This window comes from Monodelphis domestica, chromosome 3, assembly GCF_027887165.1.
Source record: "Monodelphis domestica isolate mMonDom1 chromosome 3, mMonDom1.pri, whole genome shotgun sequence".
Lineage (NCBI taxonomy): Eukaryota > Metazoa > Chordata > Mammalia > Didelphimorphia > Didelphidae > Monodelphis > Monodelphis domestica.
In genome coordinates this window covers 153441737-153457948 of record NC_077229.1, presented here as the reverse complement: position 1 = coordinate 153457948, position 16212 = coordinate 153441737, and the positions used below count along the sequence as shown (strand labels likewise).

General features: G+C 35.3%; 1 protein-coding gene across 7 annotated transcripts in view; it reads right to left on the bottom strand.

Moving 5' to 3' along the window:
* Positions 1–613: 613 nt before the first annotated feature.
* Positions 614–16212, bottom strand: part of CSMD3 (CUB and Sushi multiple domains 3) — a 1668414-nt gene continuing 1652815 nt past the window's right edge. For all 7 annotated transcript variants that reach the window (XM_016431868.2, XM_056823169.1, XM_056823168.1 and 4 more), the window contains one exon: positions 614–2631. In XM_016431868.2, the coding sequence (XP_016287354.2) occupies positions 2472–2631 (160 nt within the window). In that variant the 3' untranslated portion in view covers positions 614–2471. The remainder of the gene's footprint in view (positions 2632–16212) is intronic.

Genomic DNA, 16212 nt, shown 5'->3' with positions numbered 1-16212 from the left:
AGTCATTTAACCTCTCTGATCATCAGTTTCCACATCTAAAAAATAGAGGTAATATCTTTTGGTACTAACCTTTCAGGGTTATTGTGAGGCTCAAATTTAATAGTTTAATGAAAATTTAATGAAGTTCTTTGCAAACTCAAAGTAGCTTATGAAAGTCAGCTATGATAATGCTGGCACTGTGAGTAGAATATACATGTCGGCCCATTTTTCATCACTCCAAAGCATGACTATGAGGTCCTTAGTGATAAAGCAAAAATATCTCTGTGAAGGTGAGATATGGAATTTTGAAAGATCCAAATCTAATTTAGATATTCATGGATGAACATTTGCATTAGTGAATAATATAGAAATCTGATTTTCATACTGCTTCTACTCATATTATGGTTCCAAACACTTCAAATGTTGTATCAAGGTTATTGATCTATAAAATATGAAAAATAAACTTTCTCACAATTCAATTACAGGTATTAGGAAATAGAATGTCAGTTTCTAAACTATATTCTCTAAACTAATTCTTTAATATAAGCTATATTCACTTCATTTTCATAGTCTTCCTTAAGCCTTTCATAGTTTTCCTTTAGATGGACAAACAATTTGAAAAGAACACACATTATTTAAAAAAGCAATTATCCATTTTTATTTTGTTTACATTGCACTGAAAATTTACATCATACTTTTACAAATTCTTTTTTTCATAAAAATATACTTCTTTACAAAAGTGTATGCATTAATATAAGAGGAGTAGCCAGTTGCAGAAGAAACATTGTTTAAACAAGGTCTTAAATGTATTAACCTTAACATTAATGAATGAATCATTGTTATTGCAGTCATTTGAATAAACAAGAATAAATAACTGATGGCATAAAATATAAAACAGCATCCTATCAGTAGAATACAGTTTGGGGAGAGTCGTGTGGGTTTTCAAAAGAATGGTCTCAAAATGGTTTGTACGAAATTCATTAAATGTTGTAGAAATCCAAGCAGCAGTCCTGGGTGCAATGATTTTTGGTAGGCACTCTGTATCATGGTATGAAAAGTTTAAATTTTTACAGAGTTATTAATATTGTAAAGGGACAGTAACAGTTTACACTGGGTACAGATTTGTATATAATGAAATGTAACATGCTATGAAAGGAAGACAATGGTCCACTAAATAAAGAAATTGGGGTTACTGTATGATGCATTTGAAATGACCAGCTATCAAGCTGAAGAAGAGATTTCCTACTATGAAATGGAAACCACTTTGCCATGCCCCAAACTTCCCAAAAGGACAAGGGGTAGGGAGAATTTGTCAATATGGCCATACTTGATGAAACTGTGGCCTTTTGCGACCAGATTTATATTGCTTGACTATTATAAAGAAATATTCTAATTATCATTATTGGGAATGGAAAATAAAATGTGTCCAAACAGTGCATTTCAAAGATAATACATACGTGTCCTGATGAAACACAAAAATAGTGAAATAATGATAACAGTAATAAAATAGAAAATGGTTCAGGTAGAGACTTAAATATGGACATATTAATGTAGCAATACAACATTTTAACATTTACTACTTGGTCTTTCGAAAAAGAGGAAACTTTAATTAGACATTATTTAGACTAATTAATTAGACAATCACTTTGGGAATATCTTATAACTGCAATTAAAAAAAAATTCTTTTAACAAATTGTACCAAGTTCTGAAAGCATAATGTAGTGAGGAATGCCACACTATCCCATTACTCACTGACTAATACTGAGCAATGGGGATATCAATAGGGATAGTATGATCTCATTGCCCTTTGCTGAAGTTATTACTGCCAACCTAAGACAGGAATGCTGATATGATACTGAGGAACTGAAAATACAGGGAAATGAAATAAGAGCAGAAAACCTTTCATCTGTGGATAAATTAATTCTTTAAGCAATTTCAAGGTCATGTCATGATCTTAAAAACAAACAAATATGGAAAATGATATTTTGGTTAACAAGGATGAATAGCCGATAAAGTGGTACAAAGTAAATACTCATGGGAATGATGTTGCTCATGACTGTTAAAGAGAAGTCAATGACCTATTGTCTCTTGTAAGTATAGCTCTTATTTTCTACCCTATATCTTTTTTTTTTAACCCAGTCCCTCTAATATAATTTGTAAAGCACAGAAATACTGATAGTGGATGCTCCTCCAATATATGCAAATAAGTTTATGTTTTAGAATAATCTCCTTTTTTAAAAAAGCAAATAAACTGTGAGTAAGCACTCACAGAGTGCAGCTGATTCTCTGTAAAATTCTCCACGGTAAACATGAAGAAGAGTCATGTTCCAGTTTATGAAAAAAAAAAAAAACACTCTTCTCTATCATTCCTCAGGAAAAGGTGACCCAGTAAATCCTGAAAAGTGTGCTTTAATTTGTTTAGCAGTGGCCTAAATGTGCACTGTGTTGTGTTTCCATTTCCAAACTTCTGAAGAAGCCAAAGTGTTACCACATTATACCATTGTGCAGACTGTATTCAAGTTGGGGTCAAATCGTACTGCTTTCCCTTCAACTGATTTTGCATTGGTATCATACATGGGGTTTTCAAAAGCTGCTTGGCCATTGTTATTTTCATGTACTGAACATCCAGTGTACTGTGTTTTAGGTGCAGTCCTGTGGAAGAGAAAATGGATCAGACAAATTGTGAAAACCTGAGGTTTCCTCTATAAACACAGCAACTGAACTGACACCCTACTAATGTTTAGACTCATTCTTAATATTTAAATTCTAAGGAAAAACACAGAAATTTTAAGGTCATATAAGAGATTTATCAGTTTGTCCTAGAAATAAATTTTCAAATAACTATTTGAGTCAAGAACAAATGTGTCTATGTATGTTATATAAATATATGTATATACACACACACACGTGTGTGTATATATAAATATATATATATATATATATATATAAACACACACAACTAAAGTAGAAATGTGAGCTACTTATTGTGATTAACCAGTCATTAGGTATTCAGTTTTACATATGATATATAGTAAAGCCTATTAACATATCATTTAAGTAACAATGATAATAATGGCATTTGGGGTCTTGAAGATTATTTATAGCTTCCTAAAATAATAAAAATAGTAGCTGACATTTATATGCTCTTTTATTCAACAAATATTTATTAAGCATCTCTTGTGCTAAAAGTTAAAAATGAAAAAATAAAAATAAATGAAAAACGGTCCCTGACTTCTAGGAGTTTAGTTTCTCTGGGGGTTAGGGGTAGGGAGAGGGCAAGAGACACCACACAAATATGTACATAAAAGGTATTAATAACATTAAAAAATGTAATATGGAGGAGTGTACAATAACAACTTATAGAATCAAAAAGGACTTTTATAGGGAAAAAGTCTAGAGCTGTATTGGTGAAGGTGTGTCACATGTGCCCTGCTGCTCCCCTCCCCTTCTCTACTATGCCTGTGGACAATATTTACATGCCCTGCCCATCTGCCCAGCAGCCCAATGAGAGCCCTTCTCTTTCCCCTGTCTGGGGTAAGGTGGGAGGCTAACAGGGGTGGGATGGTTGAAGTTTGGGCATTTAGTATCTAAAAGACTCGCCATCACTGGCCTAAGGTTAGGCTTGAAAGAAGCTGGGGATTCAAAAGCGCTGAATAAATGATCCTTCTCTAAATAGTCACTATGCTTTCCCCCTAAATTTAGGATTTCTGCAGAGACAGGAGGAGAGGGGAAAAAAAGCACTTATATAGTACCTAGTATGTATTAGGCATTGTGTTAAGGGATTTAACCATTATTTTATTAGATACTCACAACAATCTTGTGAAGTGAGTGCTTTTATTTATCCTAATTTTATAGGTGAGAAACTGAAGAAAACAGAGTTTAAAAAGCAAATAAGTGTCTGAGACAGGATTTAAACTCAAGTCTTCCTAATTACCTAATTTCTCTATTCCACTACATCACCTAGCTTTGTTGCCACTGTTGTTTAGTTGTTTAATCATGTCTCACTCTTCATAACCATGGGTGGCATTTTCTTGGCAAGGATATTGGAATGATTTGCCATTTCCTTCTCCAGTGGATTAAGACAAACAGAAATTAAATGATTTAAAAAGAGTCACACAGCTAGTGAGTTTCTAAGATTGGATTTGAACTCAGGTCTTCCTGACTCCAATCCCAGTGCTCTGTCCCATGAGTCATCTAGTTGTCTCCTATATGCCAATGGATGAATGTACTATTGAAATACACCATCATCCTTTTTATTTGATCTTTTCCTTTTACACAATGATATGGGGGTACAAGTTTCCCTCTGGATACTCCAAACTCTATGTGTTCTAGGTCAAAGGCGACATAAGAAATTAAAGGAGCACTCCCCAGTTTGGACTTTCCTCTAAGTCTTCAATTAACATAGATATGCATCTCTCATTTCCACTTTGATAAGCATTGGGTGATACCTTATCTTATCATCCATCAAATTCTACTGATCACCCCTCATTTAATTACCTCATTTCTGATTCACCCCATTCCCCCTTCCTTATCCTGTAACCCTTGTTGTTAAAAGGGTATAAAAACCCCAAATCCCATCTCCTCAGTGAGGCAGTGTTCCACCTGCATGCTACCTCCAGGCCTTTCAACGTGGCTTCCAAATGAATAAATTTCTCTTTTTATTTTTTAATAAGTTTTGGAGTCTTGTATTCTTGTAAAAGGTTACTGGTCCTAACCCAGGGTTTCACCTTGAAGCTATCCCACAACAATAAACTCTTCCACTGCTATATTCTACATATGGGTTGCATTCTACCAAATCTCAAAGATTTTATCTCTTTATTTTACAAATACTCTGATTTATGGTAACCCCAAAAGAGACTGATATAGAGGGGCTCACTATAGAACACACATGAAAAATATGGACATAAAAAGTGGAAACAGAGAAGTAGCTGTAAAAAATATATATTTTTAAATCTCTAAGGTTAATTCTTACTAGCCTGGTTAACTTGAGAAAAATACAGAACTATTAAATAGTCAGAAATAGTCTTTAATCAGAAGAGGGATAGTGTTCAATATTTAGACCTCCACACAGAGTAAAACAACCAAACCCACGCAAAGCCAAAGGCCCTGGCACTCTGCCAAACAGTATCCCTGGGAGGAATCACCAGGCTAGGTGATAGCTCTGAAGCATCATAGAATTTGGAAATTTATATATGTCTTGGGAACTGGCAACAGGTTTGTATGATTAATTGGCTTTACAAGTGGCTACTAAGAAATGAGAAGTCTAAGACAGGATTACTAGGGAGAGGTTGATGCTTTACAATGGATACAAAAGGAGAAGATCCAGCCAAGGGCTGGGCAACTTGGAAAAGGACTTTGTTACAATGGGAGAAACTACCAGGACACAAGGGTACTTAACATCTAATTAGATTGACTAACCCCACCTAACTGGGAACTCCAAGTACTCCAAATCTATTCTTAATCTGGAGTTTGGGATCTCCCTACAGGCAAAACTTGTCCCACGACAAGGTCAAACTTGGGGGTCTCCAGATCTCAGGGTGCTACAAACTTGGAGTTTCTAGATTCCACATTGACAGCCCTGAGAAATGAAATAAATGTTAAACATTATAAAATGTTTTATTTTAAAAACAAGTGGGGAGAATTGTTTTCAAATAGTATATTTGTTGAGAGTGGATGGGAAGATAAGTCTCAAAAAGGGTGGGTGGACAATTCTCATTTTGTTACTGTTTTGTCCATCAAACAGAATTACCCTTGGACTAGAAATGAGATAATAACAACAGTTAAAAAGTAATTGAAACCTAAGATAAAGTGAAGAGAGGTTTATACTTTTTGAACTACAGCTTCCCAGTTTTCCTTAGCTGGCCAGACTTCATCTTAAGTTACTTAAACACTATCTCAGATTAGCTAAAATTCTGCTTGGTGGAGAATAAGGCAGATATCATAAAGTCAGTCAGGCAAAAATTATTCTGAGTTTAAAAAAGAGAAAGATGGTGGCTAAGGCAGTTAGGTGAATATACTGAGACAGCATGGGGTTATTGAGTTAGGCAGGCTAAATGCAGTTTTTCCCCTCCACTCCCCTTTTTTCTTTAAAGTGGGGAAACTAGGTAATACCATGGATAAAATTAAATAGCTTGCTGAAATAAATAGTATTAAAGTTCTCTCAAGAGGCCAAAAAATGTACATTGATGACATCATCTTCAGAGAATCTTGAGTGTTAAAACAAAGAAGTAAAAAGGCAATGACTGAATTGACTATGAATTGATTTTTCCTAGTTCATCACCTGAGGATTGATTTTAAATGAAAAATGATAAATTCCAAAAAACAAGAAACTCACTCCCCAGCTATCCTAGCCTCTGGCTATTAAATCTTTCCCAAGCTTGGATGAATTCTGGCTGTTGCCCCATTTCAAAAAGACTGTTTATTTCCCCCTTTTCGGAATTGTGGGGAAGTCCTAGTGATACAATTCTGTGCATTTCCCAAATTATAATCTGCTTGCTCCAATTAAAGATGTTTTATTATAACTTCTTTGGTAAGTATATATTTTTTCACACTGAAGTATTTGGAAGTCTCTCCAGGAATCAAAGCCTGCCATCTGGCTGCCTGCTGAATTGTCCCTCAGAAGAGTGATAGCAGCAGAAACCCATTGCATTACCCTAGGGATTCAATTCAGATGGTTGAATTGGGTGAGTGAGCTCTGGAATTTCTGAATTGGCCTCCTTGGCTAGAGTTTTTGCTTCTTGTGAAGATTGGATTTAGTTCTCCCCTGATTGTAACAATGAAGGTATTTAGTTCTTCCTTTCTTATGAAGATTAAATTGTAATCCCCTATTTTTAGATTTTAATCACCAAAGTGTAAACCCAGTACTTAAAGTAGATGTACCCATTTTAATCACAAAAGGTATGAACTAACTACAAAAAGGTGTGAACTAACTACAAAAGGTGTGAACACCCACTTCATACATTGAGTGGGAGGTCTGTGACCCACATGTGAAAGAGTGGGCAATCCTAGAGAAAAGTGTTGTGATTAGTATATGTAAAATTTAAGGGAGGTGACATAAGAGAAAAAGGTATTTAAAGAGTGGAAACAGAGACACACGGGGATGCAATCAGTCACATGGAGTTGGACTGGAGCAATAGTCACTTGGCTTGGAGTATAGACAGTTGGCTATGGAACTGGACCCCAGAGGAGCTCCTGTAGGAGACCTCAGACTCCTTTCCTTTCAGACCAGCGGTTCTTAACCTGTGGGTCGTGACCCTGGGGGGGGGGGGTTGTCTAATGACCAAAACACAGGGGTTGCCTAAAGCCATTGGAAAATATATATTTTCTAATTTTCCAATGGCTTTAGCTGCTGAGAAATCGTGCTACATTACAGAAAGATCTCGGAAAGAACGGGGATCCTGCTGCCCGCACATTGTACTAATATTAGTTATCTATCAGCAGCCATTCCCCTATGAGAGGTGATGGATTTACCCTGTTGCCTGGAGACTGGACTCAGAGACCCAGAGAGAGCACCTGGGAGCTGGCTCCAGAGGGGTTAAGAACGAGTCCTGGAGCGGATAACTCCTGAAGTGGATAACGGAGCCGAGTAACCCCAGCAAATTGAAGCCACAGCTCGAGCTGGAGGGAGACGACAGGAAGAAGAAGGCAGAGTCTGTGGACCCCCTCCCCAGGCAGGACTTATCTCGTGCCCCAGCGCTCAGGCTGCCTACTGCTGGATTAATATTTCTCAACATATAATTAAATATTGTTTTTGTGATTAATCACTATGTTTAAATTATGTTTGATTTGTAGCAATGAGAATACATAATGTATATCAAGTATTTACATTCCGAATTATAACTGTAGCAAAATTACAGTTTTGAATTAGCCAGCAAAATAATTTTTTGGTTTGGGGTCACTGCAACATGAGGAACTGTATTGCGGGGTCACGGCATTAGAAAGGTTGAGAACCACTGTTTTAGATGGTCAGCCTGCCCTTTCTGGAGGTGTGAAACTCTGAAAAAGGCCCATAGTCTTGAGACTCCTTTCCCCTGACTGTTGCCTTAGAATTTCTACCTGGGTCAGAAGAAGCTGGAGTTTTATCTCTCTCCCCTTTTCTCTTTTCCTTAAATCTTCCTTGATTATAAAATAAACTACCAAAAATTCCATTTTACTTTAGAAATTTACTTTGGGATTTAGTATCCCTGGCAACCACCAATTTATTATTAAGTCCAACTATAAATTTAACATTCTTTAAGTGGAAGTTTGTTAAAAGACCCATGGGCAATTTAAGGGTCCATTAGGACAGGTCCTCCTGAGGAGACAGCTACTATGTATATCTTCAAATTATGGCCTGGGAAATACTTAGATAATTGGAGGTATTTAACTGTCTGACCCCAAATGTTTTTGGTCAAAGTGAAGCACCTTTGAATGTAAAAAAAAAAACATTTTTGCAATCTACTCTTGATTTTGTTGGCCCTAAGACAGAGGTCTGATTTCAAGATTCTAATTCCAGGTCAAATTGACCCCAACAATGAAATTTGCAAGTTATGTTTAATTTTGGTCTGGGTAATTTTTTTGGACCAAATTAGAGTAGAGGAAAGTTCCCCATAATTGGAAAAAAGTATCACATATTGACAATAATTGCAAACCCCAGTTTTGATTCATTTTAAATCTTAAATGTAAATCAGAATGTTGTTTTGAAGATATCTCTCAATTAATAAAATTAGGATAGGTTGGAGACAAAAAGCAAGGTTATTATACCTTCAAGAACTGAATTCAAGAACTCAATTATACCTTTAAGAACTGAAAATTGAAGAACCTTATGAAATAATTTAGATAATTAGGGCGTGAAAAAGAATATTGCCAAATAATTGAAATTCTCTACGATTCCATTGGGGAATATAAATTCAAGTGTAACTGAATTGATTCTAGTTTTATTTTTAGAAAGAAGAACTAAAAATCATTAATTGTATGGCATGATCATTTTAACTTGGAAATAACACAGAATTATTAAATATTCAGAAAAAACAAGTCTTTAAGCAGGAGATGGATAGTGTTCAATGTTTAGGCCTCCACACAGAGTCAAAGGCCCTGGTACTCTGCCACAAACAATATCCCTGGGAATATATATGCTAGATGATAGCTCCAAAGCACCATAAAATTTAGGGAACTTATATATCTCCTGGGGAACTGGGAAATATGATTCATTGGTTTTACAAGTGGCTACAAAGAAATGAGAAGTTCAAGACGGTATTATCAGAGAGAGGATGATGAAAGGGAAAAAACGATCCAGCCAAGGGTTGAGTTTCTTGGGAAAGGATTTTGATACAATGGGAGAAACTACCAGGACAAAAGAGTACTGAACATGTGATTAGGTTGACTAACTACCACCTAACTGGGACCCTAAGTACTCTAAGGTCTATTATTAGTCAGAAACTGGTGAATCTGGGATCTCCCTCCTGGAGAAACTTCTCATGTGACAAGGTCAAACTTGGGGTTTCTATATTTCAATTTGACAATCATCAGTTCTTTGGTATTTTAGATAAAGCTCTAAAATACGTTTTTATATTGTTCTTAGTGTAGTGATTTGTATATTGGATGAAAATAAATTTGATACTATTATTAAAATAATAAATTCTTATAAACCTAGATTATTTTGAGTTAAGAGAATGCTATAAATTGTTCCTTTGAAAATTAATGTTTTCTCAGGAATTTTGATTCTTCAAAAAGTAGCACAATAAGACCTATTTATGATGATTTAGTTTTAGTTGATAAATGTTAAGAAAAATAAAGATAATATAAAAATGCATTTGATTTAGTATAAGAATCAGGAGAAGCAATCAGATTTTAATTTGAAAGTCTACTCTATCTTGTGCTGTCACATATACTTTCCATTTTGTTGTTTTTCTGTTATTCATTCATTAGAAACTAGACTACATGAATCATTTATTGTTTCATATGAATAAGAAGTTATAATTTGCATCTTTTCATATCAAGAATAGAGGATCTTGAAACCTATTTCTTCTCCCTTTTAACTTTAAAAGTCCCTAAAAACTTTTATCCAATCATAAATTTGATTACTTAATTTTGTTTCCTGAATTATATTCTGGTTAATTGTTGTAGTTATAATTAATTTATAATTTGGACATATTTGATTATTTTTAAAGCATAATAATTTGTTTTACTCTGCATATGGAGTCTCTGGACTTACTAGGGAGTCCATTAACTGATACTTTTTAAAACTGCCTAGCCAGTAGGTCACTTATAACTAAATTATGCCTCAGTTGTTATCAAATTTTTATTATAGAACAGAGGATTACAAAGACAAATTCCCATTATGTCACACACTACTTTGCGGTTTGAAGGTCTAACTGATTAACTTGTTGCAAATGAAGTTAGGTGGATATATTGGGCCCATGTGCTTTAGCAACAAAAATGTTAGCTATTGTAATTTTAAATGCTTATTCTATTTTAGATGTATTCTTAAGCTTTTCCTTAATAATCTCATTAATTCTTCTTGTGGGAATCCTTAAAGATTCTGCCCTGAGAAGAAAAGAGGGCCATACATTGTGACCTAGTCCTTTGGAGCCTATAATGTAATTCTCCAGAATGTAATCATTTCAAGTTTAGAAAATGTTTTTGCTTTAAAGAAATTGTTAAAACTTAATGACTGCCCTTTTGTTTTGGGATGGATTTTAAGCTGTATTTTAGAAATAGGAATTTTCTAGTGACATGTCTTATAGTTTTTTTTAGGAGATTCAGAAATTTCTAATTTATAATGGAAACTTGAGTTTGTCAATTCACTGGTGTTGTGGGGAGCTTGAGGTGAACTCCTAGGTTTGGGACAGGTACACTTTGCAAGACAAGACTCCATAACTTAGTTTAGAAATAAAGAAAAACATTAATTTTGAATTTATGTTGAAATGCCTGGGAGGAGAGTGTAAGTGGAGCACTGCCTCCTAGAAGAGATGGATCCTGGGTCTTTTATATCCTTAAGACAACATGGATTCTGTGACCAGGGATGAGGGAATATTATGAGGTTAGGCAGGAGTGGGGTATGTTTATTATCTGACTGGGCTTTGTGGCCTGAAGACACAAGGAGTGACTAGAATAATTTGGGGGGGGTGAGTAGATGTCTTAGATACAACCTGATGATATCAAAGCATATCCAGGAGGTGTAACTCTGTATCCATCTCAAAATCTAGGGGAGAATACAAAAAAATTCTTGGGGGTCTTTCTTTATTGTGACTCTCTGATGTCCAGTCATATTTTCCTCAGCATTCCTCAGGAATGCAAGGAAGGACAGGAATTTTTCTGCTTACAGTTTGACCTGAAGCACTTCTAGAATTTGGGGTGTACAAAAGGAAATCCTGGGTCTCATACCACTGGGCCCAGAAAAACAGCCTGTGTTCAGTCATAAATACTAATGATGATTTAAATAAGTGTGTGCTGCTATATAAAATCTATCAAAAACATAATACCAGCCTTTTATGTTTGAATTATTTGTGTCATTTTTTTTTTTAGGAATTCAGTCGAACAGTCTACTTAGTAGCTAGAATGTGGAGATTTGACTTATATCCAGATGGGAAGAATTTCAGCAAATTGCAGAAGACTCCTAATATGGGCTGAGTATCCTGTTGTCCTTATTTCCTTACTTTTTTCACTGGGCCTCCATCACATGTCCCTAAGTCAGCTATAGAACATGATGCTGCTATTCTTCTTTGTGTTTAGTCTCCTATCCTATGAATTTTCTTGGTAATCTACCATGAGCAAGGTCCACTTAAAGGGTGGCAAATACTTTAGTGTGAGAACTATGAAATTCAGGAAAGTAAAAGCTAGCTTTGCATATAACTAGAGTTGGAAAGTTTAAAGTCAACCTTATATTTTATTTTATTAAGAGTCTAATATAATTTATTATTTGTTAATTTAGAGATTTATAAGAATTAGAACAGAGTAACTTTTCAGAGTTTGTGGGTAAATCATCATGTATTTACTATATATGTGCAGTTCCAAAATGTAATTATTTTCTTAATCTTATCTTAGAAGTTATACTACAATGAGTTTAGATTTTTGGAGAGGAATACTGAAACCTGGCAATTTTCTAAAATGATACAATTACAACAACATGAGGAGAATTTATATTTAACCCTAAAACAGATTTAGGGAAATTTACCATTTGAGGTTAAATCTTATGGGACTGTAATTACAAGAAATAGTATGGAACCCAATGATTTATGATGTCAGCAACCCTTTGCAGTGGCCTCTAAGCTGAGAGAGCAATTTTTGCTTGGTGTGATTTAGGACTCTCCCTGCTCTTGCTTCTCTAGTTTGACATTTTCACTTGAATGGATGAATGGAAAGTTTTCTACCTGGCAAGTTCTATACATGACTGTGCATTATTGCCAATTTCCACCTGGAATTGATGCATCAAGTTAAAAGCACATTTCTCCCTTTACTAAAGTTATGTTCCTCTTTCTCCTAGTATGGCAGTTTTCTCTAATCATATTGGTGATACAGTCTTTATTTAGATAGATTAAAGCTAAAACACATATGAACCAAAGATTCAGGTATATAGTACTTCAGCAAACCAAACAATCAAGGAGGTATGTACTGACCTTGTGATCTGCCTGTAACTCATTACAAGACCTTGGAAAATATCTGAATGTTATGGTAACAATTAGAAAATGTTGTAGTAGTTTGTGAACTTTGAAAGATAATTTTTTATTCTTTTTGTCTATTTTGAGTTAATTAATCAAGAAACCCCTACTTAATACTTTGTTAGCCATCAAGTAAGAAAATTCACAAGTTTCTGACTGATTGAATTAAAAAGGTAGAGCTCTCTAAGTAAGTGACTTGTAAATTCTCTTACTTGATGGTAAGTAGGGGTACTTTAAGTTCTTGATTTGATTATCTAAAAATAGGCCAGGGGAGAGTTAATTCTACCTTTACAGAACTCAAGGTACAAATGTAATAAGTGAAATTAAATCAGTCATCATTAAAGAAGAACAACTTATGGTCTATCTTGGTTACCTCAAAAAGATCCAGGATTAACTCTTGAATATAAAGTACATTTTGAAATTCAAACAAATTGCATCAGAGTCCAAAAGCTCTCTAAAATAAGTTTTGAAAATAGTGGACTATGTGGACAAAATAAATATCCAATCCATTTGAGTATGATTAAAGGCAACTAGACTGATACAATATCAGCTCTATTCAGATACTCCATCATAGCCCTTTGTTAAAATTAGTCAAAATAAGAGTGAATTTATCAGTGACTTAAAAAGGTTATTGTTATCAGATCCATAGCAGCTTATTTTTCTTAGGATAAATGAGAATTTTGAATTTAAAAGTTTTTCATATAAATGGTCTTAACATTCAAATATTGCAATGGTTATCTGATATGTGCTTCAGCAAATATTTTAAGATTATTTTATTATGATGAAAGGATACTGTTAGAAACTTTTATTTAGTATTACCTGATATTTTTGTTTCTTTTCAATAATAGTGCTTTGTATAATTGCCATGTCTATTAACTTTGGAAACCTGTGTTCTGTTTTTTGCTTTCGAGTTTTTACATAAGGAAGTTGTTTTAAGAAGCTGCCTATGGCAGAGATATCTGGGAGATTTCTGAATTCTACTTCAGACCCCTAAGGTATGATGGATCTATTAAATGGACCATGTAAAATGGGTTTCTTTTGTAAGACCTACTAACTGATAGGGACTGTCCCCTAGGAGCTCTTTGTAATACGTCCTTATCTTTTGTGAGACCTACTGGCAGAAAGAGACAGCTCCCAAAGGTTTTTGTTCAGCCCTTGTCTCCCTCCCACCTTTGGTGAACAGAGGGCCTAGGCTAATGATGGGCAATCTTTTGAGCTTTGTCTGTCAAAATTCACCAACAAACTGAACATAACTGGAGTGATGTGTCAATTTGAAAGAAAAAAAAAAAACGTCCTTCTTGGCATGAGGCCCCATACTTCTCTGTATGTGCCTCATGTGGCCTCATATCATAGAAAATGGCTAAGTGTGTACCAGTGCTCACCTACGTGTCATGGGTTTGCCATCATGAGCCTAGGTCCTCCTGGATATACCTCTTTTGTACCTTGTTTTTCTGCAAAATGCAAAGTAAAGTGCTAACTTGGTCCAGTGCACTTCTATCTCCTTAATGCCTACTTTTGGTCAAAGGTGGAATTACCTTGCCCAAAAAGGTGAGATGACTCTCCCAGAATGTTAAAACAAAGAAATCAAAAGGCAGAATGGTTCTGAATTTACCATGAATTGGTCTTACTAGTTCTCAGAAACTACCCCTCTGCATGAGGACTGAATTTAAAGAGGACAATCAAATCCAAAGAACTAGAAATCCACTCGCCAGCCACTCTGGCCTCTAGTATTACATCTTTCCCAAGCTTTTTTTTATGAATTTGTGAAGACTGAAGTTAGCTCTACCCTGATTGTAAAAATGGAGGTACTTAGCTCTTCCTTGATTGGGAAAATTGAATTGTAATCCATAATCTATTTTTAGATTTGAATCTACCAAAAGGTGATAACTCAGTATTTTAAGTACATCTACCCATTTTAACTACAAAAAGGTGTTAAGTAACTACAAAAGGTGAACTAACCAAAAAAGGTGTTAAGTAACCAAAAAAAGGCATAATCTAACCTAAGAAGGTGTGAACTAAATAAATAAATCTGGAGAAAAGCATCTTCTGTGATTAGTAGACATGAAATTTAGGGGAGGTGACACAAGAGAAAAATATCTTGAAAAAGAGGATCAGAGGCCAGAAGAAGAGATGTTCGATTCTAGATTCTAGAGTTGGATGGAGGATTCTCTGACTCGGAGTTGGACTGGAGGAACTGGACTCCTGGAGGAACTCATGCAGGAAACCTCAGACTGCTTTTCCATTTAGACGGTCACCTTTGGTGAGTGAAAGGCTGATTTAGGAACCCTGCCTTTCTCCAACATGTAAAACCTCTGAAAAAGGCCCATTGTCTTGAGACTCTTTTCCCTGATTAGGGCCTTAGAATTTCTACCTGGCTCAGAGGAAGCCAGAGTTTTCTCTCTCTCTTTCATTCCTTAATATCTTCTCTCTATTGTAAATAAACTACTATAAATTTACATTTTACTTTAATAATTCATTTTGGGATTTAAAAATTAAATCCCTGGCAACCACCTATATAAATATTCAGAGTCCACTCACAATTTAAATTTTACAAATTCCAGAGATTGTCTGTAGCCCTCTCACTTCCTCCCACCTTTCTGTAGTTTAAAGGAAGTCCCAGTGCTATAGTTTTGTAACAGAATCTGCCTGCTTTAATTAAAAATATTTTATTACAACTACTTTTGTGGTTCTATTTTTCAGGTTAACAACAGTGAGTGATAATATTGCTTCTAAAGCAGAGGATTCAGAACTAGTTGACTGATAGTTGGGCCCCAAATAAGTGAATTTTTCCTTTTTTCTGGTCTAGCATTAGACCTTTGTATTAAGACCTAGTCTTTTCTTGACTGTGCCACTGTTCCTATACTTTCCTTCTTCCTTCCAGACCCCCTTTATCTTCAGTGCCCTCCCTTCAAAATGCAATCTCCTTGAGGCAGAAACTATTTCTGGTTTAAATTTGTATTCAAAGAGCTAGCACTGAGACAGGTCAATTATTAAACACTTAATGTGTTCTTTATCATGCATTCATTGAAACCTTAGGCAGCTTGGTAGTAAGAGGATAAAGCACTCCTCTGGCTGTCTTTTAAGCACTTACTAACTTGACCTCTACTTGTCTAGGTTCCCTCATCATTAGAAAAATAAAGAAACAAGTTAAGGTTATATTGTAAGGCTCAAATGATCTTTGTAAAGCCTTTAGCATAGTGCTTGGTACCCTGTGAGCACCTAAATGTTAGCTATTATTAAGTGGAGTGCTATTTTACTGTATTTAGCTTCACTAGTTCTGTGACTTTAATAAAGATGTCTGCAGCCCATTTCTCAAACTTTCAAATGCTAGTAGGTTGTATGACAGAACTGGCTCTAAGTAAATCTCAAATCTGGAAGAGCAGTCAGCTCGCAGTTATCTGTGTGAAATGAATAGCATAACCCCTTATCTGGCACATGCATTAAGGAGGGCAAGATGTGGCAGGACAGTTTCTGACTTTCTAACTTCCTAAGGGCTAGTGGAAACCACTATGCCGGCTCTGTCCCCTTTACACACACAGGGTGACTTGAATAGTCTAATTCCATGCCTGAACATCAGAACAATCAGAGAGCCAAA